At 53.9% G+C, this 27,033-nt stretch overlaps 1 protein-coding gene across 1 annotated transcript in view; it reads right to left on the bottom strand.

The window, feature by feature from the left end:
- Slc6a11 (solute carrier family 6 member 11) overlaps positions 1-27,033 on the bottom strand; it is an 84,434-nt gene that overhangs the window by 37,779 nt on the left and 19,622 nt on the right. Inside the window, exon 5 of the mRNA XM_042680056.1 lies at positions 18,419-18,551. Within this exon, the coding sequence (XP_042535990.1) occupies positions 18,419-18,551 (133 nt within the window). The remainder of the gene's footprint in view (positions 1-18,418; positions 18,552-27,033) is intronic.

Raw genomic sequence — 27,033 nt, 5'->3', positions numbered from 1 at the left:
AACAAGTCTCATATAATAAGCACAGAGCTCTTCCCTGAATGTATAACTAAGAATGGGAAACTGTGCTCCAAGAGACTGCGGGACGGTGGAAGACACACCACCAGGTAGCTAAGCCATCGTGTAAGCTGGGAAGGGCTGGTGACAGGATGTGGGCATGGAGACAGAGCAGTGTACTATGAGAGCAGTCAGTGAAGCACTTCTCTAGAAGGTGACCCAGGCTCTGGCCTGTGAAGGATGAGTGACTTCAGGATATGGACAAAGTGGAAGGAAGGAAGGGGAAAGCAAATATTCCTACTACTGCCAGGCCCGGCCATGTCCCTGGTGGCCACCGACATCAGCTCTTCCCCGGCAGACACCTGCTCTCTTTACAAACCGGAAAGGTCAGCACGTGCTCCAGATCACCCAGCTAATGACGTGGCCAGACATGGGAGAGGCACAGGAGACCTGCCCAAGTCCAACCACAAAGCAATGCAGTGCTCCTACACGTGTATTAGCCACACAGCTTGCAAACTCTTTCTCTCCTTTTAGGAGTGAGTCTCTTCAAGAAGTTGAGTCTTTATACAGGACAGAGCAGAGATTTTTTTTTTTTTAAAGCAGAGGCCTGTAAAAATATGAAAGGAATCTGAGCAGGGGTCCTGTAGACACAACCTGGAGGGCGAGATTAACTTAGCCAGGCACCGTGCCCACTCGGCCATGCCGGCACCCTCCCCAGCCCGCTCAGCCCCAACTCCCTGACACCTGTGCCGGTGTCACCGCCAGGTCCACCCCATAATCAGTACAACCCCGCTGCTAACACGCAATGTCCTTTACATCACCCAGACAGGGTGGCCGCGTGTCACAGCATAAGAACACAGCGGGGTTCAGAATCCTAAGTGATAACATGGCAGCCATCAGCCAGGGCTGGTGGTTGGGCCAGACAGCCAAGAGGGTGTGAAGCCTTTCCCACAGCTTCCTCCACATCACCTCCCATTAATCTTCAAATACTTTCTTGATCCCTTTCCCCCATCAGCCGGCTCAAGTCTACAAACCTCGGGTCGAAGCTTTCACTTGGGAATTTACATTTGTCCCTGTTGTCACAGAGGCCAACTGCCCACGATGCCAGCGGCTGACCAGTGCCAGGCGTGTGACCTTTCACCAGCCTGGCCATGGGAGTCCCCTCCCCACTCCACACACACACAGTGGAAAGGCAGTTTATGCACATTACATTACCACATAGAACCTAAGAAAAAGGCTTACTAAACGACTAACGATGATTGGAAGGAATTCACTGAGTGAAATTCTAAACAGACCTCCTGTGTCCACATCACATTGAGAAGAACCTCCCTCCATTGAGAGCCGTGTTTTTCTACCCCTTTCATAAAACTATAAAGGAAATAACTGTAAAAGAAAGATAATATTCAAATGAGCTGTCCAAAGCCTGCGGTGAAGATGAGTGTGACTTCCAAAATGGAACTGCTGGCTGGCAGGCAGGCATTGCCTCCAAAAAAAAAATCATTTGTAAGCCTCGAGTCAGGGTACAAAAGGTGTTTTAGGAGCACATTATGCAACCCACACAGCTGTGATATCAAAGTATGCTTAGTACAGTTCCCTTTGCTATCCCAGCTCTTCTAAAAGCCCTCTTAAGACTTCTTTCCTTGGCCACACCAGACATTTGAACATCATGCTTGACTTTTCCTGAGAACACCTAGAGATGGTCAAAACCATGTAGACGTGATCATCAAGAGATCACACACACTGCCGCACACCCCACCTGTGCTCTCGCCAGACATCACTAATAGATCACAGCATTCCTTGCAGCTGAGCCTGAGACCAACTCAGAGCCCTCCACCTAGTACTCCAGGCAGCCCATATAATGGCTAGATGCTATCCTGCATCTAGTCCACACTTCAAGTATCTGTTTTCAAAGTTTCCTGCAGGGCAAGGTTTTTTCCCCAAGGAAGTCGTGCTGAGTGTGTGCATGTATACATTCGACTCTGGGGCCATGACACCACCCACACAGGGTCACCTGGGAGAAGGAGGCTGCCGGCACAGGAAAAGTGCTTCCTCGGTCTCTGAGGGTCTGTATAAGTGGGTTGGAGGATAAACAGTCCAAGGGTAAAAAGGACAAACTGGAGCAGACATCGCCAGGCAAAAATCACGGCAAGGGGTACAGAGCATTGTCCCCCGGTGGTCGTCTACAGACCCAGGCTGCAGCCACACTGGCCTCTTCCCTTAGCTGCGCTCCAATTCTACCATGTCGAATGTAACTGGGACCTCCAATTATACTCTGAATTGGCATTCCCCCCATAATCCTCGTTCTCCCGGCCAGTGACAGCCTCATGCTCTCCACACTGCACCCCAAGCTTCAGATTCTACCCTGGCCTGTCTCTTCCTTGCTCCTCCCAGGCTAATCTCCCAGGCCCCACATTCAAAGTGGCCGCAGGTCATGGGAGTCAATGACCCGGGGATCAGGCCCTGGCTGTGCCTGCACGCATGCACTGTGTGACTTGGCCGGTCTCCATCCTTCCCCCGGCCACCAGGTCCCTCGCGGCTGGGGAACATGCCAGGCTCATCCAGTCCCCTGCCTTTTCCCAGCCTTTCTTTGTCCACCAAGTCCATCGCCAGCTCTGCGGCCACCCACAGCGTTCCCCCCAAACTCTGAGATGCTTGGTCAGATGCCCTGTCCCGCTCTGGGAAGCCATGCCCACTGTCTGTCTGTGCTAGCCCCCAGGGCTCGGAGGGGGCAGAGTGAACTTCCTGTTCCACCATGGCAGGGGCCTCTTCCTACAAACCACACTGGGGGCTCGAGGCATGTGTCTGAGGTGCCCCCTCAGCCTGCCTCCACCACCCGCATCTCACCTCCCCCTGCACTCACAGCTCTACCCGTACGCTCATGGGCTTCCTGTGGCCTTTACGGTGTGCTCACACCATACTTGCTGCTGTGACAGACCACACCAAGCAGCAGGCCGAGTGGAGCCCGGCTAGAATACAGAAGTTAATGAAGGCCTTGGGGCTGTGTCCTCATGGAAAGCTGGGGCCGTGTGAGCTCCCCTCACTCCAGAAATGGAATCTGGTTGAAGCAGGTGTGCGTACAAATAAGGGTGGCCCAGGGGACATGGTCAGACCAGAGTCTAGGGCAGGGAAGTTCCCATGCAAGAGGTTCCCTGGCCAAGTCCAGCATCCCTTGGAGGACCAGGATGTGTCAGGAACAGGGAAGAGACTGCTGCGACTCAGGCATTCTATTTGGGATGGCCACCATAAGGTCCTTCACAAGGTCAGGTCAAACATGGCCTCCCCAGCCTGCTGCCAGGGCGGCTCTGACCGGGGACAGGGCGTGGGGGTAGGAGGGCCTCCTCTGTCAGACTTCTCAGGCCCAGGCAAGGAGACACCCCACTCCCTTTCAGCAGGTCAAGTCTTTCTGAATGCAAAGGTTAGCACAATTGGTGGTAATTATGCCGTATCCTGTCTTAATTGACTCTAATTGCTCATTTGCATCCCAATACAGGAATTGTGGGGTGTTTTCCTCCTACTTCCCGGACACAGCTATTTATTTCGTAGCAGGGGAGGTTGTCTGGTGGTTGAAAATGCCACAAGAGCTGGAGGAAGGCGGCCCCTACCCTGCACTGTTCGGGATGGCAGGATCCACTAGAAAGCAGTGTTGCTCAAAGGGCATTTGGAAAGGAGAGAGGCCTGGGGGGGGAAACCCAGGAGCCCTGGGCCAGCAGACCCACCATGCCGGCAGCCTCCACTCCTTCTCTGGGCTGGCGTTCTATGCAGACAGGAGTCACAAACCCAGACTTCAACCACTGTTAGACTTTGTAAGTTTCCAACCATACCCCGCCTACGTGTACATGTCTCTGTGCTATTTACTTAATACTTTCTATGAGGCGGCATGCTTCCCAATAAGTCACACGTGATGAGAAACCGTGAAGTGAAATCTGTGAAGCCAGGTGATGACAGAAGCTCATACAGCGAAAACAGTGGGAGAAAGTTCAAAGTTCTGGCGGCGGCACTGGGTCTAGGTTGGGCTCTGTTTTCGAGCGCAGCAAGTTACAAGTCCCCAAGAGTCACTAAAGATGAGCTGGCACCTCGCAGGGACCTGTCACTTCAGGAGATGCGGAGTGGAGGGGGTACTGCCTCAGATGGGACCTGACATTTCATCTGCACCCATCACTGAAACAGTTTTATCTTTACCCATCTATCACTGAAATCATTCTCTGGACTGCTAGAAATCTTCCTTCTGCATTGGCAGCAAAGAGTACATTTGTAGGGGGAGGGGAGTCACGGGCTGCCTCGAGTCAAGCTCAGCTCTCCGAGTTCTCTAGGACAGAACACTGGCATCCGCCATCTGGAAGGCCGCGGAGCTCTCCAGGGTCCTGACACCAGCCACATAACTATACACTGTTACCACGTCTGCTTCACAGAGGTCAGAATATCCATAAGTTAACTATTGGCCCAAGGTTGTAGCAGCCAGACAAAGGCAGGATGAAGCTCAGATTGTCTGATTCCAGAGCCTGACCCCAACCACAGTGTGGACCCTGGAAAGTCCAAGTCCCACTCTCATCCACTTGATGCCATGTCTTCCTGGGTTCCCTGCCGGCAGAACTTGGCTGTTCCATCCTTTACCCACAAACGCTTTTCCTCCTCCTTTACCAAATGCATCCTCAGGATCTTCAGGACTAAGACACCGTTTGCCTCTCTTTGGCCTTAGCACAAGCCACCTAGATCAAATGAACACTCCTCCTATAGCAATCCTACGGCAAGCTGAGTAGTGACAGCACACAGACACAGACCTCAGGGAACTCAAGTTCAAATCCAGCCTCTGGTACTTTCCATGCATGTGACTTGCTTTTGGCAAATAATTGCCATTCTAGGTCTTGATGCTGTTTTCTGTAAAATGCGACTGATAACACAGTAGACCGATGACGCTGTCCCTTTGAACTTTCCATTCTTATTCCATGACATGTGGTTCACAGTTCTATGTGGCCGGCATGCGGACTCAGTGAGCCAGTGTCCACCAGGCACGTCAGCCCTTTGTGAACAGCAGCTCCCTTCCTCCTCTTAGTGAGCTATATTATACACTGGAATACAGTTCTCTGCATGTGAGTTGGCTTTCTGACACCATGACAAAATACCTAAGATGAACAAGATAGGAGAAAGAAAGGTTTCCTCAGGCTCATGGTTTCAGAGGACTGTGCTATGGGCTTGTGGCAGCTGGGTACATCACAGCAGAGTGTGTGACAGAGACTTGATCACCACATGGCAGCCAGGAAACAAATGTCCTCTAGGTTCCACCTTGCAAAGTTTCCACCCCCTCCCAGGCTGCGACAGGCCAGCAACCAAGCCTTTAACACATGGGCTCTCAGGGACAGTCAAAATCCAAACAGTAGCAGGCTGTTACAAGCCTAACTATTGCTTTCCTTGTATCCTTCAAGGCAAAGGGCCATGCTCATCTTTATAAGCTCTGAAACACCTCTTCCAAAGACCTACATGCAGCAAAAAAAAAGAACAATTAAACAAAATCCAGACCTTGATAGTCTAGTGAGAACAAATGAACCATCAGGACACAGTCCCATGTGCTGGCAAGGGACCGTTGGTGTGGACGGGCTACGTTCTCATTCTGGCCTCTCCGTCCCAGAGTGTGTGTGTCAGCCACTTACTGAGCCCACGGGGGCCAGGCCCTGTGCTGGGTTCCGGGAGTGGGCTGGAGTGGATAAATGAGCCGGGATCCTGTCCTTGGGGGGCAACTGGGCTGACTGGGCGGCAGGTGAGAGGCTAGGAACCCGCAGCGACGTGGGAGGCGCAGCCCTGGCGGAAGAGCTGTGCACCCTGAGCTGCCTTTGAAGAGCAAGCAGACGCCCCTGCGGTTCTGGAGGCCTGACCGAGAGCATGTTCTGTGAACACATTCATTACAGCCAGGACTCAGGACATGCTTCTGCCTGGTGAAAGTCACCCAGAGAGAAAGGAGCTCTGGGGTGCCAGGGTGACAAGATATGTAAATAGCAAGCATGCTCAGGAAGAAGGCTGAGGTCAGTTTAAATCCCTGCCCACAGACTCTCTAAAAAACAAATCACGGCTAGAGGAGGCTAGTGTCTAAGCCTATTTCATGGTGAATTAAGATTAGCTGGGGATTCAATGCTATTGATTTTTTACTAAGCATCTATATAAAGGCCACAAAAATGAAAACAACTCCAGAAATGAGCCTGAGCAAAACGAATACCCCATGCTGAGCGTCTGCAGGCTTGCAGTGGAGCTATTACATACTGCCTGGAATACATACCGGATACCCTGGCTAATGACGACTTAAGTCCATCCATCTCCTTGGGCCAGAAGGCAGGCGTCCGCATGGCAGCCAGAGTGTCGCTAGTGTACGCGTTCCCTGGTGTGGGTTCATCAGCAGGGGGGATGTTGTGGTCCCCTGACTCTCTTGTAGGCACACGTGTAGATGTGGGGGTGTGGGCAGAGGCAGTGCTCAGAGACCACGCTGCAGCCAGAAGGGGCAAAGCACGGCGGGCCTCTGTGAGTGCCTCTGCCTCGAGACCGGCGGCATCCATCAGTGGTTCCGGAACTTTCCTGGGGGAGGCCAAGCCACACGGCTTCTGCACAGCCACCTCTCCCAGCGGTGGCACATTCCTTTGAGAACCTCTTCGTCTGTGGCAGGAGGAAGCCATGTTCACCTGCTGTCAACTCAGCCATGATCCCAGAGGACACAGGGCCCTTCCCAGTCCAGCCTAATGGACGCCGTGTCGACCTGTAGCCTACCTCTCTGCAGATAGAAACGTTCCTTCATTAGGCTTTTCTTATTTTCTTCCTTTTAGTCTCTTTCAAGGGTTCATTTCTTCATGCATTCTTTTTAATCAATTAATCAATCAATCGCGTATCCAACATGGACTGCCATTTGTCGTGCACCAGATTGTGTTCACACCAGAGCCAGCCCCGCCCTCTAGATCGCCCAGACGCAGCTGCCATGAACAGATTGCCACACTGTTTCCTAGAAGGCAGAACTTGTACCATCCTATGGCTTCCACGTGTCCCCTGAAAGTTCATGATCTGGAAACGCAATCCCCTGAATCACAGGTGATTAGTGTTTCGAGGTGGGTGCTTTGGAGGTGACCAGGACCAGCGGGTGTCTTGAGGTCGGGCCCTGCAATGCAGTCATGGCTGTGTAGGATGAAGACAGCCAGGCTGGCAGGCCTCCAGGCCTCTCCACACTGTGCCCTCCAGCATGTCAGGACATAGCAAGGAGACCCTCACCAGAGACCAGGCACCATGTTCTTAAACCTCCCGGCCTCCGGAATCATGAGCCCAGGTCAACCCTTCGTCTTTTTAATGGTCTTCACATAGTTGCAGGAAGGGGCTTCCCCTTAGCATGTCCATTCGTGTGTACAAAGCATCTTGATCATAGTTAGCCCTTCCATCTTCCCTCCATGCCCATCCCATCCCTACTCATCGCCCTGAGTTCCCTTGATTCATTTTCTCTTACTGAGTCTGGTGACCGTATCTGTCCACTTCATTCATCCACCTCCCTCTCTGAGCCCACAGGCTCAGCCAGCTTCCTGGGATTCATTGTGTGAAACTGTTCATTATTCACCATGGAAACCCTCCCCACATGTACCATGCTTTTGTTAGTTTACCTGTATGGCCTTGTACTTTCGTACGTTTATATTTTAGATCTAAATCCCACATATGAGAGGAAACATCTGCCTTTTGTGTCTCTGAGCCTGACTCACTTCACTCATTAGGATTTTTTTCCCAGGTCCATTCATTTCCCTGCCAATGATGTAACATTTTTCTTCCTGATAGATAAAATTCCATTACACATATCATATATATATATATATATATACACACACACATATATATTAAATACACACATATATGTATATAGCTACCCTCAAAGACTCAATAACCCAATTAATAAATGGTCAAGGGAGCTTATACAGATGCATCTCAGAAGAAGTAAAAGTAGGCAGTAAACACATGAAGAAATATTCAATATCTCTGGCCATAAAGGAACTGCAAATCAAAACAACACTGAGATTCCTTCTTACTGCAGTAAGATTGGCCATCATGAAGAATACACAACCAATGCTGGCAGAGGTGTGGGGATGGGGGGGGGGGGGCGTGGGGAGAAGCAACCCGCCCTGTTCCACTATCGAAGGGGATGCAAACTCCTGCAACCACTCTGGAAGTCAGAATGGAACCACCCTATGATCTAGCGAGCCTACTCCTGGGCATGCATCTCAAAGACAGCAAATCAGGTTTCAATGGAGGCCCCTGTGAACCTCTATTCCTTATCTGTGACCCCTCTCGGGCACTCAGCTATGGCACAGATCATCCCACTTTATCCCCTCTTCTCACCCTCTCCTGGGATCTCCTCTTCCTCCTGGGGCCTTAGGAGCCACCAATATGCCCATGTTCCTCATGCCCTCACCAAGCCCTAGCATTTCAAGCCCCACCCAGAGAACAACAATTCCACACGCCCAGGCCCACAGCCGTTACTTTCTCCCTACAGCCTGACTTCCTTCTCAGGGAGCATCCCCAAGCTACAACCCCACCTGTCCCCTTTGACTCAGGCGTCCCCCTCTTCTCTTTGCATGAATTGAAGCTTTCGGAAGGGAGAAAGGCACAGTCAGGTTCTCGGCCCGGAAGATGGGGCGCCCTAGCGAGGATGGCCACTCCCAGTCCCGCCGTCCTCCACTTCCTGGCTTGTCTTCCTCAGGCCTCCCTCCCACCTTTTTCTCTCTGCTTCTCAGAGGACCCTTCAGCTTCCACTTGGTAGATTCCTCCTTTGCACCCCTTAAATGCTGGAACTCCCCAAGCCTAATCCTCACCCCTCCACCCTTCTCTCCTGCATTCTCTGCCTGGGTGCCCCACCTGCTCCCAGAGCGTCACTTCCATCATTTCTCTGATTTAGAGATTACGACGCTTGGGCTGGGAAGGTGACTCAGTGGTAGAGTGCTTGCCTCGCATGCATGGGTTCAATTCCTCAGCACCACATACACAGAAAAAGTGAGAAGCGGCACTGAGGCGCAAGTAGTGAGTCAAAGAAGCTCAGGAGCAGTGCCCAGGCCCTGAGTTCAAGCCCCAGGATTGGCAAAAAATAAAATTATGACACTTTTTTGTTACTATAACAACATATTGATGAAGAGAAGAGGCTTATTTAAATCGCAGTTCGGGAGAGCGGGGCATGACACCTGCACTAGCTCAGCTCTGGGGAGAGCCTCGTGGCATCATAGCTTTGTCGCCAGAGTGAGAGGTCACATGACGAAACAGGAAGCTGGGAGGCTTGATCTCACTCAGTCCCTTCCCCAGTGGTCTACACACCTCACCCCAGACTCCACCACCTGGGGACCAGACTCCATGTAAACCACAGCGGTGGCTCAGCTGCTCACCTCTGCAATCAGGAAGTCCTGCAGGGGACCGTGCCAGAAGGCAAGGGACAAGGGTCACAGCTCTCCACTGCCATCGCTACAGCTCAGCTCGGGGCTTCGTTGGTAATACTGTAAATTAAGCTTCTTTCAGTAGTTTTTTTCAATACCCAGGATGTTTTTAAAAGATCACACTATGGGAAGGCATATAAATAGATGGCATGAGGTTTGATAGTATGGAGCAAATTGAAATCATTAGAGACAAGATTATGGATTTCTTAAAAGGAAACAAAGAACTTTATGGAAATAAGAAAAGAAGGCCTGCACAGTCGATGAGGCTGCCCTGCACCACATTATGTTACTACAATATCTGAAAGCAGACCAGGTAGCACCTTGAACAACACACCTGAGACAGTAAGAACTTCAAAGCAACTCAGAGTTCCTTCTGAGTCAAGTGCAATGGCTCTTGCTTGTGAACACAGCTACTCAAGAGGCCGAGACTGAGAAGACTATGTGGTTCCACACCAGCTTGGGCAAAAAAAAAAAAAAAAAAAGATTGCCCATCTCTACTAATAAACCATACATGGTGGTATGCACCTCAGTGTGCACACCCAAGTATGCAGGAGACTGGAGATACAAGAACTGTGAGCCTGTTCAAAACATGACTGAAGCGAAGGAAGGGCTAGGAGCATGGCTCACATGGTAGCATGCCAGTTCTGCAAGTAAGTTCAAACCCTGGAACTACCAAAGTAACAGGAAGAAGAAGAGTCTCATGTGACTGCTTCTGTCGCACAAGAACAATGGCACCAAGGCAAACGAATGGTGCTGCTTCTTTGGCAGACTACTTAGAACTGCTCCCATTTCTGGCACACGTTCTTCCTCACTAAAAGCTTGTGCACCTTCGGGTTCATAAAATTATGACATAATTTGCATCAGATGAATTGAGCTCCTCGCTTGGGGGTAGACACAGTGAAAGTCACATGATATGTCTGGGCCCCTCCCCCACCCTGGAACTATCTGCACGGTGCCCTGATTTTTACACAATACCAAGGGGCTTGTGGCACCCTGATGCAGCTACCCAGGAAAGGGCCGATAACACGCACACAGGGACCATGCCACCCGCCCCTCTCCTGAGCTCAGATGACCCAATCTGCTCCCCAAACACCCGCCCTGTTAGTTTTCCAGGCATTTCAAACTGGATGGGTCCCTGAAGACATGGGTGATGTCCCTCCACCCAAGACAAAACCCCGCCTCCTCCCTTTTCACCCCACGTCCCCAGTGTCCCGGCGGGGCAGCCCGGCTTCCTCCGGGCCCCTTCCCCTCCTCCCCTCTGCGCCTGCAGAGCCAGGCTGGCTCTCACTGCAGCACAGCGCTCAGCCCTGCCGCTCAGCCCTGCCATCTCCCCAGTTCTTACCGGCCTCCCTGAGCCCGGCTCTCTTATGGCCACAGCTCGCTGGACTCCACAGGTGGCCCTGTTAGCGACCCGTTTTTCACCAGCGCATGAAGTACTCAGTGAAACAGTGAGGCTCCACCACGCTTCAAGGGATTGTGGCTTTTCTCTGAATTTTAGTTGACATTAAAATGAGGTTAAAATATACATGGATGCATACATCGCTGCGTTCAAGCCCTAGCATGAAAAACAAGGCTGAGCACAGCGGCATGCACCTGGCTTTCCAGCTACCCAGAAGGCAGAGATCTGGAGGATCAGTGCTCCAGGCAAGATTTCATGAGACTTCATCTCCACAGAAAAAGCCGAGCATGGCGGTATGTACTGTCACCCCAGCTCCGCGGGAAGTGTCAGGACCATGACCCCGCTCTGGGTACACGCAACGCCTTTCATTTCTGACCTCAGCCATCTTCTTCCTGCCTCCACGACTCCCCTACCCCACAGGCTGCCCAGCAACCAAACCTTATTAACTACGGCGTCTCCAGGACATGCCCAGAACCCCACAGGTGTTTAATAAATGAGGTTGGACTCATCTGGAGGCCCGTGGCTCCATAAACTAAGGTGATATTACACACTGAAGTGGGGCAGAAACAGAGCAGCTCCCGGGCTGGCTGTGGGACTGGGCCAGGTGTCTGGGCCTCTCTGGGCCTCAGTGCACACCTCTGTGTGAAGAGATGGCCGCATATGGGTTTGGTGGCTTGATGCAAACTGGTGTTGCATGGAAGCAGAGGCCCAGCCTCTAAGGACCAGCCTGGAGACCCAGCCAGCACTGGGACATGTGCTGGACAGCCCCACACCCCAACCCCACCTCCTCTCCCTCTCCTCCTTCCCTCCATCATCCCCTTCCTTCCTTCCTCCCTCCTTTCTTCCATCCTTCCTTCTTTCATGGTAGTTATGGGGTTTGAACTCAGGGGTTCATGCTTACTAGGCAGGTGCTCTACCAATTGAGCCACACCTCCACCCCTTTTACTCTGGTTATTTTTGAGCTAGGATCCTACTTTTGAACCTGTTACTCTCCTCATTTTAGCCTCCTGTATGGCTGGAATGACAGGGAAGGGAGAACAGAAGGAAGGAAGGAAGGAAGGAAGGAAGGAAGGAAGGAAGGAAGGAAGGAAGGAAGGAGGGAGGGAAGGAGGGAAGGAAGGAAGGGAGGGAGGGAGGGAGGGAGGGAGGGAAGGAAGGAAGAAAGGGAAGGAGGGAGGAAGAGAGGGAAGGAGGGAAGAAAGAAAAAAGGAAGGCAGACAGGAGTATGTGCTACCTGACTACTGTCCACATTATCTTTTGCTGGATCCCCTCTCTCTCTCTCTCTCCCTCCCTCTCTCTCTCTCTCTCTCTCTCTCTCTTTCTCTCATGCTTCTGAGTACCAGTAATTGTTCACACCCCACTTTCCTGGGCACCATGCCCTCCTGGGACAATGTTGGTCATCACCCTCACCCCAGGGAGGGATTGGAACTATCTGTGGTGTTTGATTCCATTCTGTGGGCACACTTGTAGAGTTGCCATCTGCAGACCATACATCTACCCAAACATTGACCCATCTGGCTACCCACACATCCATCTACCCGCTCATCCTCCTACTAACTACCCATCTTCCGACCCACACATCCACCTACTACCCATCCTCCTCCCCATCCATCCACCCATCCACCACCCATCCACTTACCACACCTCCACCCATCCATCTATTGTGCACTCACCCTTAAGTACCAAGTACAGGCACTCTGCCTTTCAGGGCCCATTGCTAAGTGGGCAGACCAGATATAGACGAATAGTTACATTTGTGAACCTGACTTAAGTGCACATCAGCTACTGCAAGAAGATGGCTCCAGACAGCAGTAGAAAGCCTGGGTCAGCCATGTCCAGAGCTGCTGGGCAGAGCGAGGCTGCTGCATGACACACAGCCACTGCTGTGTAGGAGAGCTGAGCCTCCTTCCTGCAGGCACAGCCTCCCCACACCTCCAATACCTACGGCAGCTGCTCCTCGCTTCCCCATTAGGCAGCTTCCCGATAGACACATTCTGAAGCTGCCTCCGTGATGGTTCAGTCACTACGGCCTCCTGATGCCATCGAGACCAGAGGACCCGAGATGAGGACGCTGCCGTTTCACATTTAACTTGGGTGTTGTCAGTTAAGAGTGCATTCTTAAAATAGCCACTGGAAATCTAGGTGTGGCAGCTCGAGCCTGTAGTCCCAGCAACTTGGGAGGCAGAGATTGGGAGGACTGTGATCGAAGGCCCCTCCTACAAAAAGTTAGCAAGGCGCCTCCATCTCAATCATCAGCTGAGCTTGGTGGCGTGTGCCTGTTATCCTAGCTGTACAGGAAACACACGTAGGAGGGTTACAGCCCAGGCCAGGAGCTGTGGCTCAGGTGGCAGAAGCCTGCCTAGCAAGCGTGCTAGGCCCAAGTTCAAGCCCAGTTCCCCTTGTCTGTGGCTCAGCTTTTCCAGCAACACTTCCTCATTCAGAGAGCAAGGCCTCTTTGCTCTGTCCCTTCCTGCCACGGGCAGGGGTGGCAGCCCATACGCAAGAGACCCACGCTCACCGGACCGGACTCGTCTGGATGTGCCCTGTGCCGGCCGAGGGGATATCTGGCAGGGGTTAATGGCCTCCACCGCCCTCAGGCCCACTCAGGATCCTGCTGGATTTCTCTAGAGCTGCCAGGCTCTGGCCGTGCAGAACAGCTTCCCCCAGCAGCCCATTGGGACTTTTGGGGGCCTTTGTGCTCTAATAAAGACGGCACTACTTAGCTGCAAAGCTCCCCTTCCTTCCAAGCCCCTTAGCTGCCAGGGTTCCTGCTGAAGGTGAGGCCCTGCCGCTCAAGGCCAGGGGAGGGCTGCGCGGTCTCCATCTACCACTCTTCCCAGCCCTGCACAAAACCCTTGGGGGGGCGGGGGCTCAGGTTCCGGGGCTCTGGGGCAGGGCTCTGCCCCTGACAGAATATAGACATCAGGTCTGGTGCTGAGCGAGGTGGGCAGTCACTGCCGCTGCCAAGGCTGGGGCTGCCCGCTCCCCTTCCACTCCTCTCCCTTCCATGCTCCCCCCTCCCCCCCGCCCCCGTACTCTATCTCCTTGAAGCCATGACACAGGGTGCGCCTGAAGAGTAGATTTGGCCAGCGTGGTAGAGGTGGTGGTGGACGTGGTGGCCGGAAGGACGCTTTGGTCACCGTGGGCTGTGTCTCTGGGGCCAGCTGCACCTGTGACCCACCTCAGCCTGCCACACAGCGCACACCCTCAACCCAGTGGACCTGGGAACTGCCACGCGCCTGCAGCCACAAGGACCCGAGGTACGTGGCGCTTGTGGGTCTGAGCCCCCGAGAAACACTGCGTCCGCGAGCCTCACCCCAGCTCCTGCTGACAGCACCCCATGACTGACGGCTCAGCCCCCGGAGGACCCTCCATCCCCCACCCTCCATCCCCCACCCTCCACCCTCCATCCTCCATCCTCCATCCTCCGAGCAACAGGGCAGACATGGTGCCTCCCCCGGGGTGCGCGAGGACGGATGGGGGGGAGGGGGGGAAGGGGGAGGGGAGGCAGAGGCCCTCGTGCTCTGCTCCCCCATCCCACAGCCCACAAGCTCTGTTTAAGAGTCCTCTGGTCACCTCCAAGCCTCTCCCTGTGGGTGAATGAGGCGAGGGGAAGAAGAAAAGTCAATTCAAGGCCCTTTGCAGCTGTTTCTGGGGGAGTGTGTCTGTCTGTGTGTGGGGCTTTTCCCTGGCCGTGGTGTCCCGCAGCTTTGAAAGGAGTAAACACAGAGCCCCGAGGGAGTGAAAAGGCACGATTCTTCTCCAAACCCAACTAATCCTGCAGCTTCCTTTGCAGGGGCAGTGCGGGGAGGCGGAGAAGGAACCAGAATTGTTTTTGCAGTGCTCCTGCTCCTGGAGACCAGGAAACGAGGGGAAAAATCCATAAATCATCCACGGAGGAGAGGCCAGAAGACGGAACTGGGCAGGAGGGAGAGTGCAGGGCGAGCGCCAGCAGGGGCGGCGTGGGGAGACACCCATCTGCTGGGCAGGGCTGGCCGTCGCCGGGGGGTCCAGGGTGCAGGACAGCCACACGGCTGCATTCCCTACCCAGAAGGCTCCTCTTGCCCACCCTGCCACAGAGATGTCCTGGCTTCTCAGGGCCACCAACCCGCCCACAACAAGTAGGACACCAAACCACACTGCCCTGCCTCAAGACGTTCAGAAGAAAGCCCGTGAGGCCCAGGTGCTGCCAGGTCTCGGCTGGTCTCCAGCCTCGATATCCCTGTCATCCACCCAAAAGAGGCCCCAGCCCAGGGCCTTGCATACAGTAGGTACACAATAAACCTACCGGATGAGTGAACGAACAGAGCACAGAATGAGCAGACGTCTGGATCCTGAGGATCTGGACGGAGATGTTACTTTGGGGGGACACGCGGAAACGAGCTGAGGACCCCGTGTAAGCCACCACTCAGTTTCTCCGTGCTGGAAGGGGCCTATGCTGGGGGAGACAGCCACCGCCATATTCCCTTCTTGTTAAATGGGAAGTATTCAAATTATCTGAATGGATCAGATTATCTGTTTCTGGTCCACAAATGAATGTGAATGGCCAGATGGTGAACACAGGTGGTGTAGCTAACGCTATCTAACGTGCCTGGACCAGAAACGTTTCAGGTTCCAGGTATTTTTTTCCTCTCTCTGATTTTGGGGAGGAATTAAGTCCAAGCACAAACTTCACTTACATTTCAGCTATATCTTACATGTTTGGCCTTCTAGGTAATCGTATACAATGATTTTTAAATGATGTTGTGTGTGAAACAGAATTCTGTACACAAAAATTTCCATGTGTGGCATTGTGCCAGCCTCAAAAGGCTTTAGATTTTGGATTATTTGGGGGTCTCAGAGTTTTGGATTAGGGATGTTCGACCTGTATATTAGGTTTTGTGGCCGTGCAGTCTCTACCGTAACCACTCAATGATTCCACAAAAGACGAAGAAAGGAACCAAAGATTAACACATGAGCGGATGTACATGGCTGCGTTCCAAATAATCTTTACCCACAAACCCAGGCTGTGCGCCAGGTCCAGCCCTAACGCTAACCTCTGGGATAGACTGAGGCCTAGCAAAGCTCAACAGGAGGCACACACTTATAAAAACAGTCTTCCTGCAGGTGTCAGTGGCTCAGCCTATGATCGCAGCTACTCAGGAGATCTAGAGGATTGCGGCTCAACGCCAGCCTAGGCAGAAAAGTCCTCAGAAAACCTGACCAGAAAAATAAATCCAGGCTTGAAGGTATGGTTCAACAAGTAGAACTTCCAGCTTTAAGAAAGCCAGCCAAGGAAGTGTGAGGCCTTGAGTTCAGGTCCTGGCACGGAAGGAAGGTAGGAAGGTAGGGAGGTAGGGAGGTAGGGAGGTAGGAAGGAAGGAAGGAAGGAAGGAAGGAAGGAAGGAAGGAAGGAAGGAAGGAAGAGAGGGAGGGAGGGAGGGAGGGAAGGAGGGAGGGAAGGAGAGAGGGAGGGAGGGAAGGAGAGAGGGAGGGAGGGAAAGAGAGAGGGAGGTAAGGAAGGGAAGGGAGGAGGGAAGAGAAGGAAAAGGACAGAAAAGGACAGGAAGACAGGCTTTTCTGCCTTAACAAATATGCCTAGAGCACAAAAACACAGAAAACCACAGCACTGCTGTCCATTCTATGGTATGACTTTTTTTAATGGAATAAAAATAGAAGCCCCTCAAATTAATTTGAGATGGTTGCCTGGCAGAATAGCAGACATCTCTTAGGGCAATCACAAAGCACCTGCGCATGCTCCGCTTCCTTGCTAGCCACCTCCATGCCCCTGTGCTGCAGATTCAGTGAGCGTGCACCCAGAACCAGGGCTGTGTGGCCACCAGCACCTCATCTCACTCCCACGCCTGCTCCCTGAGGAGGGTCCTTGAATAAGATCCTCCATCCCGCCAGGCCTGAGCCCCCATCAGTAAATTGGGGGCCCTGAGCTCTGGTCTCGGCGCTTGTTTCTGGGCTGGGTGAGCGGGCGTGTGAGTACGAAGGAGGAATTGACCCTCACAAATGAGTATTAACTCTACCCAGATGACTGCTGTGACCACCATCCTCTGAGGAGCGGGGACATGAGCGTGGGCCACCCGCCTCTCATTCCCACCCCTTCCCACGGCAAGCCCAAGCGTCCACCCCCATTTATAGAAGGAGACATTAACATCCAGAGGTACCGAGTGACACGGCCCTGCCACACTAACGCAGGGCTGACCTCAAGCCCAGATCTGGGTTGGAGCTCTCCCATCATACTCTTCGTTAGCGTGAGAGGCAGCAAGGATGGAGTAGGGACCTCGTTTCTGCCATGTCCCCATTCTTCCCTCCAAAGGAGGGAAATATCATGTCACAGTCTCCTCCTCTTCTGCCCACCCCAGAGTGGAGGCCTAGAGTCCCTAACTTCCTGTTTTCTAGGAGACTTCATTTCTTCATTTCCAGTGCCCACCCCAGTAGCTGTCTCTCCTCGACAGGCAGGCAAGGAACGATGGGCCAGGGTGACCCTTGCTTAAGAAAAAACACAAAGTGGGGAGGATGATCCTGAGGGGGCCGAGGGGAACTGTAAGACCATGTCCAACCAGGACACCACTGGAAGGAGGTGTCCAGCTGCTCAGCTTGGCTCGTCCATGTGCTGGCTATTTGATGGGATACAAGTCCAGTCTGGGCACACCTTACTCTCTAAAAGATGCTAGAATCAGCTACACCAAATCTCCTGATTGCTCAACATTTGCAGCTAATTCTTTCCCATTTGTATCTATTTTTAGTCAAATATGGCATCACGCTGGACTTGGCCCTGAGCTCCACCCTGGATCACGAGTGAACACGAAATGCTTGCTGACCAGAAAGTCTGGGTGTCTCCCTGCTTCTCAGCTTCCCCTGTGCCCAGGGGGGCTCAGTCTGCAGAGGACTGTGGAGGCCACCTGGTCCACTCAGGCTGCAAGATGGGAGCTGTTGCTCCCCACTCAGCAGCCCACAGTGCTCGAGAACGATGCTGTGAGATCTGGGACCCCGTAGGGACTCCAGCATCCCTTGACCCGGCCCATACCAGAGCCTTGACTATGAAACAGCAGAATCGTCACAGTCTTTTAGCACATACCAGCTTGCGAAGCACTTCAGCGCAACCTTACCTGGTATGATTTTATTAGTGTGTGTGTGTGTGTGTGTGTACACTGGGGCTTGAGCTCAGGGCCTCCTGCTCTCACTTGGCTTTGTCACTCAAGGCTAGTGCGCTGTCACTTGAGTCACACCTCCACTTCTGGCTTTTTTGCTGGTTCATTGGAGATAAGTCTCATGGATGTGCCTACCCAGGCTGGGTTTGAACCTTGATCCTCAGATCTCAGCTGGGATTACAGGTGTGAGCCACTAGTGCCTGGCTACCTTATGTAATTCTTGACTCACTAAGACAGACAGGGCAAGACCTTCTTCTTTCACTGAGGGTCAGAGGTAAAATGGAACAGACTTAAAGTAGGGTCAATGTCTGGTGGAGGTAATTGTGGGCTCTGTATGGATGCTCCCATCCAATGCTCTTCCACTTGCCAACTGAAGAGCTTGCCTTCACCACAGGAACCCCTGGGAGCTTGCTCAAGGACAGGCCAAGCCTCTTGCTCAAAGATCGACCTCTTACCTTCCCCGTGGACTTGGTCCCCTTCCAGATGCAGAAGTAGCAGATGGTCCAGGCCGCCAGGAGACACAGGGCCAGCTCCCAGCGGAGGCTCCCGATGTGCTCGATCCCGGCGGAGATGGCCAGCACCCGGCGCCTGCAGAGGGAGGGTGGACAGTCACCGGGCTGGACCTGGGTCTGACCAGCCTCACCTGCAGCGTAGTGAGGGCAGCAGAGGAGCGGGGACCAGCCTCCGTTCACCCCCTCATCTAGCCGTTCCCCACGTGTCAAACCCCGGGCTGGGCCCAGGGCCTACAAGGGGGGTAGGTAAGGCACAGACATGAGACACAGGGGCTTAGGGAAGACAGAAGCACCCCACTTATCCTGGGGTGCTGGGAGACACACACTATGGGTCCTCAGGCGGAGACCACACACCCTCACTTTGCTGAACCAATAGTGGAACACGGACTACTTCACACGGAAACTTCCAGATCCCCTTTCTGCAGCACATGTCAGGGTGGGCCTCTCAAACTCAGAGCTACCAAGGGCTCCAGTGTCTGCTCCCACAGGAGCAGAGCAAGAACTGGACATCACAGCGTCAAGTGATGAGCTCCCCGGGGTGAGGCTTCTGAACCTGACTGCTACAGAGGCCCCGAGGCAGCTTCCTGGAGGACGCGCTAGGTGAGCGCTTGAAGGATGAAGGAGCTAAGAGAAGGAAGAGAAGAGATGGCTCTGGATCGAGGAACAGTCAGAGCTAAACCCCAGAGAGAGCATGTGGGGCACAGCATGCTGGGGCTCAGCTGGGTGACGGGAATGGCAGGGAGGCTGGGCAGAGGAGGTGCACAGGAAGCCTTGGGAGGCCTGACAAGGGCCAATGCACCCCAGAGGGCACGGGCCCCGGAGAGCAGCAGCCAGCCGTGGCCACCGTGGCCGTCCCTCGTGGCCCATCAGTTCCTCAGACTTGACTGTGCAGGCCTGGCTCCCAGATTCCCTTACCCGAGTCAAACTTGCCATGCTCCATCCATATTTTGTAGAACTGTGGCACCAAGACAATCTCCTCCAGACTTTCTCTACGAACCCCATTCAGGCTGCCAACCGCCCCCCCCGCACTGCTATCAGACAGTGCCAGCCGCCTTGTTGCCTTGAAAATGCCCACCAAGTATGAAAGGCACCCTCAGTGTGTCTCCTGGGCATCTGCGGCCGGCTTCTGCACCCATAGCCCATGACACCAATTAGCGCTGGTCAGCAGGCTCCCCTCCAGTCCTGTCCCCACCCCTGCAGACATCAGGCAGGCCCTGAAGCGAAACCAGACTGTGTGCAGCCACAGTCTCACTGGAAAGGAAACCGGCTCTGGGATTCAGTGCCAGGGCACGTGGGGGCAGCCAACACTCAGTCACAAAGCACCTACTCCGTGCCACAAAGTGCCTACTCTGTGCTAGCCAGTGCGTTAGAAGCCAGATAAAAGGTAAATCCTCTACTGGGTCAAGCTGGACAGAAAGGCAGGCAACCAAGGCGACAATGCTTCTTGTGCTTAGCATTCTCCAGCTTTAGTTCCTTTTGAAACTTCAAGCTTTATTCACGAAAAATCCACCATCATCACCACACACATTGCCTGTTGCAGAGCAGGGGCTCTGGAGGGCTTCCCAGGAATATACACACTGAGCCCTGATCTTTGCAGGGTGGGCGTTTGGGCGCTACATTCTGCCAGGTGGCCCCGAGGGTTTCTTACGCACAGTGAGGCTGAATCACCACAGAGGTTGCTCTGGTCGTCCAGGATAAAGTACAGCAGCCGCATGTGGGGTTTGGAACCTTGGCTTTTTCTTGGCAGGAATTTGGGAAGGGGATCTCCACCCGACTCCTGGTTTAACTCCATTCCCATACATATAGCACAGCTTCCAGGCAGCTCTCCTGGCTGGCCCAGAGCAGTCAGCACAGGCTGGGTTCTGCTGCGGTAACAAGCACCCCCAGAGGCCTACTGCACGAGTTCTTTGAGAAGTGACCACAGGGAGGAATCTTACCCCCACAAATACGGCCACTCCCAGAATTCTCTGGGAAATTTCTCTTGTCCCTAGGGAGCTAGAAGATGCCTGCTGCCTTCTAGCTGCCACCCATAATATCCACGGAGACAGCTCATCAGCTGCTGAGGGAGAAGACCCTGAGTCTCTGAAGATGGAAATAACCTGGTGTGCCCTGTGCCAGACTTGCACACGTCCTGGAAGGTGCTCACCAGGCCCTCAGCCTGCAGGGATGACAGGCGTGTGTGCAAACACAAGCATTCCTTCTCGCTGGTGGAACTGCTTGCTGAAGTGGGGGTGGGAAACCAGGAAGTGCACAGGGCCTGTGGGAGGGAGGGAGGAGGGAGGTGATGGGGCGGGGGCCTGCCAGGAGGGCTCTGGCTCCGCTCCTCCACCTCCACATTTTGGATGCTGTGCATTCCGAGTGGGGCTGCCTGCGCCAGCTCCGCTCAATTGAACAATCTCGTTCCCAGAATGGGAGCGCGGACTCCCTGCGGCCAGGGCGAGTGAATCGCTCTTTTGGAAAACATCCTCGCCCTCTTTTCTTGCAGGTTTAGCCATGCGGTCTCTAGGAATAGCACCTTTGGTGTCTGGAGGGAACGGGGCTCAGCAGACCGGCCATGGCGTCTCTGGGAGCGTGGGGGCTGGGCCATCCCCCGTCCCCGCTGCAGACCTGGGGGGGGGGGCACAGCTCTTCCTGGGAAAAAGCTCTCTTAATGGCCCTCCCCCATGAAGCTCAGGACAGAAGAAAAGTCTGAATAAGGAAGAACTTGCTGCCAACACGCTGGCCGGCCAGAGCCCAGCGCCGGACCTCCCGACGCTTCTCAGGGAATCCGGGGACGTTGCACATTGGCTGGTGCCCTGGCGGGGCGGGGGTGCACACACTAAAGCACTGTTCACCGCACACCTACTATGTGCCAGGCACTAAAGCAGAGGCTTCATGAGCCATCGAAGCATATCTGTGGCAGCTTCCACCCCAAAGCCGAAACCTGACGGCAGGGAGATACTATGTCGGGCAGCTCCAGGCCTTGGCACACCCCAACATGGTTTGGGCTCAAATCCAGACTCAGCTCCTTGAAAGTTGCTCCACCTTTGGTAAGCGAAGTCACCTGTCTGGGCCTCAGCTTCTCATCCATCAGTGGAATGGTGGTCCCTGCCCTCCCCCTTCCTTTCCTTCCATGAGGTCCACTGAGGCCTGGAGGGCTGGGAACCATTACCATGCCAAGGGTGGGGAACAGGTGCAGCTGGGTCAAGGGCAAGTCTAAGGTCACAGCGCTTGGGGTGGGAGCACAGCCACCACCTCCCCCTCCTTCCCGCACTGACGCCGCAGTGAAAGTACAAGGTGCCGGGATGGAGAGCACCTGTCAATCACGCACCACCTGTCAATCACGTACCACCTGTCAATCATGCACCACCTGTCAATCACGCACCACCTGTCAATCACACACCACCTGTCAATCATGCACCACCTGTCAATCAAGCACCACCTGTCAATCATGCATCGACTGCAGTCTTCAATAGCCACATGGCCATTGGAGCACCCCAGGCCTTACGGGAGAGAGTGGGCCTGTGAGGCACAGCAGGGGAGCCTCACGGGGGGGGGGGAGTCTGGTCAAGGTCAGAGCACGGAGCTGGGGGGGCCCTGAAATGCAGGAGGAAGGTTCACAAAGATGATGGGGCATGTGGGGAACAAAGCACCCCCAGGGAGAAGGCTGGGGAACGCCAGACACATCTGGGCAGTGCAGCCGAGCTGGGGGGGGGGGGGCTGCATCCTGAGGGGATGGGCGGGAGGCCGCAGGGGAGGGGCTTGGGAAGGGGGGGCTGCATCCTGAGGGGATGGGCGGGAGGCCGCAGGGGAGGGGCTTGGGAAGGGGGGAGGGGCTGCATCCTGAGGGGATGGGCGGGAGGCCGCAGGGGAGGGGCTTGGGAAGGGGGGAGGGGCTGCATCCTGAGGGGATGGGGGGGCTGCATCCTGAGGGGATGGGCGGGAGGCCGCAGGGGAGGCGGCTTGGGAAGCACTGTTTGTTCCCAGCAGGGTGAATGGATGGGTGAGGGCCGGCAAGGAACAGCACAGGGACTGGCAGCAGCGAGGATGGCTGGACTGGAGAGGAGAGAAAGAGATAGAAGATGGAGACAGAAGGTGACCCCCTGGGCAGGAAGAGGGGGAGTGCTGGCAAACACCCCCTCCCACAACTTACAATGTCTATACACAAATGGGGTATGCACCGCCCGCAAACCACACTGCTGTACACCAGCATTTTCCCAGGATTCAGTCTGTGGGCATGGAGGGCAGATGGACGGTATGCCCTGAGTCTCAGGGGGCAGCACCAAGGCCCTGGCGGGGGGGGGGGGGGGGACAGTAGGGGGGAATCGAAGGATCTTGCCTAAGATGGAATCTGGAAACAAGTGATGTCCACACCCCTCTGCCTAGCCACAGGCCCAGGAGCTTTCCAGAACTTTGGACCCCAGATATCTCCTGTCTCTGAGGGTCTAAGGCAAGCGGTTAGGACCCCGAATCAGATCCTCCGCCTCCCTCCTCGCCCTCACCAGTCTCCCCCACACAAAGGGGCTGGGCCCTGGACAGAAGGAAAGGGCTCTCCAGCACCCACCAGAGACAACGAACTTGCGTGGCCCCCTGTGGGGCAGAGCCCCCAGCCGGGCCTGGGAGACCCGCTTCATCCTCATGCCCCGCATGGAACCCACAAACACATCACCTCCTTTTAACCTGCCATGAGGAGAAGGTCTGCCAGAGGTGCGGAGAGCCCTAAAAGCTGGCATGGAGGGGCTGAGCTATAAATAGCCATGCTGATCTCCAGAGCAGCCAGATCCAACAACAACAGAAAGGCCTAGCACCAAACGGGGTGTGTGCTCCCCGCCCTGCTGTCCAGACAGCCCACTCGCACTGTCCTGGGGAGACAGGAGCTCCAGCCCCCCAACTCTAGGGTCTGAGGCAGAGGCCTTGAAACCAGGCTAGCATGTAGGGGGGGTTCCCTCCTCGGCCTGTGAGCCAGCCTGCTGTGCCCGCGTGGGACACTGGCTCCTGAGGATGGCAGCCGTAGCCCTCAGGGAGGCTCATGCCTGTAATCCTAGCTACTCAGGAGGTGGAGATCTGAGAGCTACAGTTTGAAGCCAGCCCTGCAGGAAAGTTTACAGGACTCTTATCTCTAACGAACCACCGAAAAGTCAAGTGGAGCTGTGGCTCCTGTGACAGACTGTCAGCCCTGAGTGAAAACGCTAAGGGACAGTGCCCAGGCCCTGAGTACCAGCACACACTTGTGCACACATACACACACACCAAGGACTAGGCAGCGGTGGTGGTCACACCATTCTGGAGGTTGAGACAGGAGGACGGTGAGTGGAAGGCCAGCCTCCACTATACTGAAAGGCTGTCTCAAAAGTATCAATAAAACAAAACAAAATAAAAAAAGAGGACAAAGAACAAACAAGGACAAGGACAGCTTACGTGTCCCACCTGCGCACCAGGGACAGGCACAGAATGTCATGGAAGCTTCCATTTCCTGTGACAGAGAGGGAAACCGTGACCGGGGTGAGTGGAAGTGGAAGCCTCATGCACATGAGGCAGAGCTCAGACCCCCGTGCCTCGGCCTTGCATTGGGGTCTGATGGACTTGTGAGCAGAGTTAGGACCCCAGGAACCAAGGATCACGCACAGATCTAAATTGTCCCAAGGGGTCTGCAATTGCTTCTCTCCGCCCACCCCCTCCCTGCCCTGTGGTTCCCTCCTAGGAAATGCTCTCCCAAGCCGTTCGCACTCTGCCAGCCTCAAGTCCCAGCCCCCACAGCCTCGCCGGCTCCTCAGCCCCTCTCACAAGACAGTCTTTGGAGTTCTGCAAGCTTTGGGAAGGTTCCAGGAGAAAATACCATGGGCCCCACACCCCTCCACTCCTCTCACTCTCCTGACAGCGTCCCTCAATGAGTGGCGTGGCTTCCCTCCAATGAGGGCACAGCAGGTGAGATGGCCCGGCTCGCTGAACCCTGTCCCACGGGACACCACACTGGGACCACCCCTGACGAACAAAACACCACACACTTCCAGAGGATTCTCAAGCAGTCTTAGAATGCTGAAGGCCAAGGAGCCCTGAAACAGACACCTGGGAGCCTGGTGTAACCCTTACTTGGCACCTTCATTTGCCAGCGCTCCTGCCCTGGAAGGCAGAGCCAAGCCACAGCGAGAGCCGCTTCCTACCCACAAGGATGGCAATCCACACAGCCACACACTTTGCCAGGGGTGTGGACAAATGAAAGCTGCCTAGATTGCTGGGAGAAATGGAAACTAGTTCAGACACTTTGGCAACCTGTTTGACACTTTTGTAAAACCTTAAGACAGAGAGCCTAGGAATTGCTCCTTTTTTTTTTTTTTTTAAAGGCAATAGTACCAGGGAATTGAACTCAGGGCTCCATACACATTGGGCTTGCTTGCTCATGTTTGGTGCTCTACCACCTGGGCCATACCTCCAGTTCAATATTTGGCTGGTTGATTGGAAATGGAGTCTCTTGTGGGCTTTTCTGTCTGGGCTAGCTTGCTTTGAACCTTGTCCCTTCTAGTCTCAACCTCTTGAGTAGCTAAGATTACAGGCATGAGCAATTGGTACCCAGCTAAAACCTAGAAAATTCCCCTCCTGGGTATATACCCAAGAAAGTAGAAACAAAGGAAACAAAAACTTGTCCATGTATGTCCTGAACAGCATTTTTCCTCATAGCCCCAAATGGAAACCAAGTGTCCATCAGCAGAGGCACAAGTAAACATCGCCATGCATCCAGGCATGCACTCTTGTATAGCTACACAAAGGAAGGTGGCTCAGGGTGGCCATTACTGATCTTAAACCCCAAAGGTGTGAAAATCTAAAACCCTTTGTGAGTCAACATGACAGGTCACAGGAAAAAAACAGCAGACACACTCAAGGATGGTACAAAACTATCTCCAAGAACTCACGTGTGACACAAGTGACTTCTGTTCTCAAGACACCCCTTTTTATACATATATGCAAAAATTCAAAAACAGGGGGGGGACCTACACACAAAAAAGCAAAGCACTTTCCATCTCAAGAGTCACAGGTGAAGACAGTCATGCTCATTCAGGCTTGCATTTCACGGGTGAACCTTGAAACTGCCAGACTATACGAGAGAAGCCAACCATGAAAGACCCAAATTGTATGATTCCATTTCTGCACTCTGTCTAGACGAGGCAGATCTGCAGAGACAGAAAGAGCAGCTGCCCGGGAGAACGGCGATGAACTACAAATGGGCACACAGGCTCTTATTCGGGTGATGGAAATGTTCTAAGCCTGAGCTGAGATGGCATCTCCCAGGGTAAATCTGCTCAAAAAGACTGAAGTGTACACTTCAAAGGGTGCGTTCTATGGCACGTAAATGACACCTCAGTAATCCTATTAAAGTTGTCTGGGGAGAAGCACACTTCTGCTTCTCCAAAGCAACACCAGCATTCATCCATGACCTAAAAAAACTACATAGAAAATTCCAGAAATATGCCAGGCACTGGAGGTTCATACCTGTATTCCTAGCTACTCAGGAGGCTGAGATCTGAGGATCCCAGTTGAAGCCAGCCAGGGCAGAAATGTCCATGAATCTCCAATTAACCAGCAAAAAGCTAGAAGTGGAGCTGTGGCTTAAGCGTAGAGTTCCAGCCTTGGGTGAAAATGCTAAGGGACAGCACCCAGGCCCTGAGTTAAAGCCCTAGTACCAGCACAAAGAAAGAACGGAAAGAAGAAGAGAGGAGAGGAGAGGAGGGGAGGGGAGGGGAGGGGAGGAGAGGAGAGGAGAGGAGAAAATTCCAGAAATAAAAACTACTCTGTTTCACACTGCATACCACTCTGAGTAGCACAGGGAGTCTGGCACCGCCCCTACCCTCCCCCTACCCCCCCTTCACCCGCCTTTCTCTTCACATCCCGCCCATCACAAATCCACACTCCGCGTCTGTGCAGCTGTTCTGGGTTCACCAAATAGTGGGGAGAGAGCAGGGACCCGAGCAGCCTTTCCAGCCGATTGCCATAGCATCTAGTTTACTGCTAGTTATTGCTGTGAAACTCCTGCTGTGCTGGATATATAAATTAAGGGTCACACAGATGTGATGTACAGGAACAAAGAGTAAAGATGGGGCACGGCGATCTGTGGTTTGGGGCAGCCACCGGGGGTCCTAGAATGTCCCCTGGGTTGGGTGGGGGTGCTGAACTTCCCAGCACTGTGCACAACGTGTACTTTTTATTTCACAACCGGCACTCAACAGAACCACGACCCACATAGATATTTACTTTGTCCACATTCACAAAGCTGACCTTGAACCCCAGGCTCCCGGTTAGGCTCCCTGCCAGCTCTGCTCCTCTGTGGCTTTGAAAGCCTGGGTCTCAGCAGGCACAGAGGACAGCAAGGCTGGGGGATGGGAACACTGGGAAAGGGCCCCCAAATTGTGCCTCCCTGGAAAAGTGGATAGAGGTCATGTGGGTCAAAGGGCAAAGTGCACCAGGGAAAGGCGAGGGGGGGGCTACCCCACTTCTGGGGGCTGACCACAGGTTCACCACGCAGCCTCAGCACACACACAGGACAGACTGCACGCAGCATGGAAGGTCCCAGCAACCTGTGGGCTCAG

The sequence above is a fragment of the Dipodomys spectabilis genome, unplaced genomic scaffold (assembly GCF_019054845.1).
Source record: "Dipodomys spectabilis isolate Male_0828 unplaced genomic scaffold, ASM1905484v1 ptg000054l, whole genome shotgun sequence".
NCBI lineage: Eukaryota > Metazoa > Chordata > Mammalia > Rodentia > Heteromyidae > Dipodomys > Dipodomys spectabilis.
The sequence above is the reverse complement of the archived record's forward strand: the minus strand, read 5'-3'. Positions and strand labels throughout refer to the sequence as shown.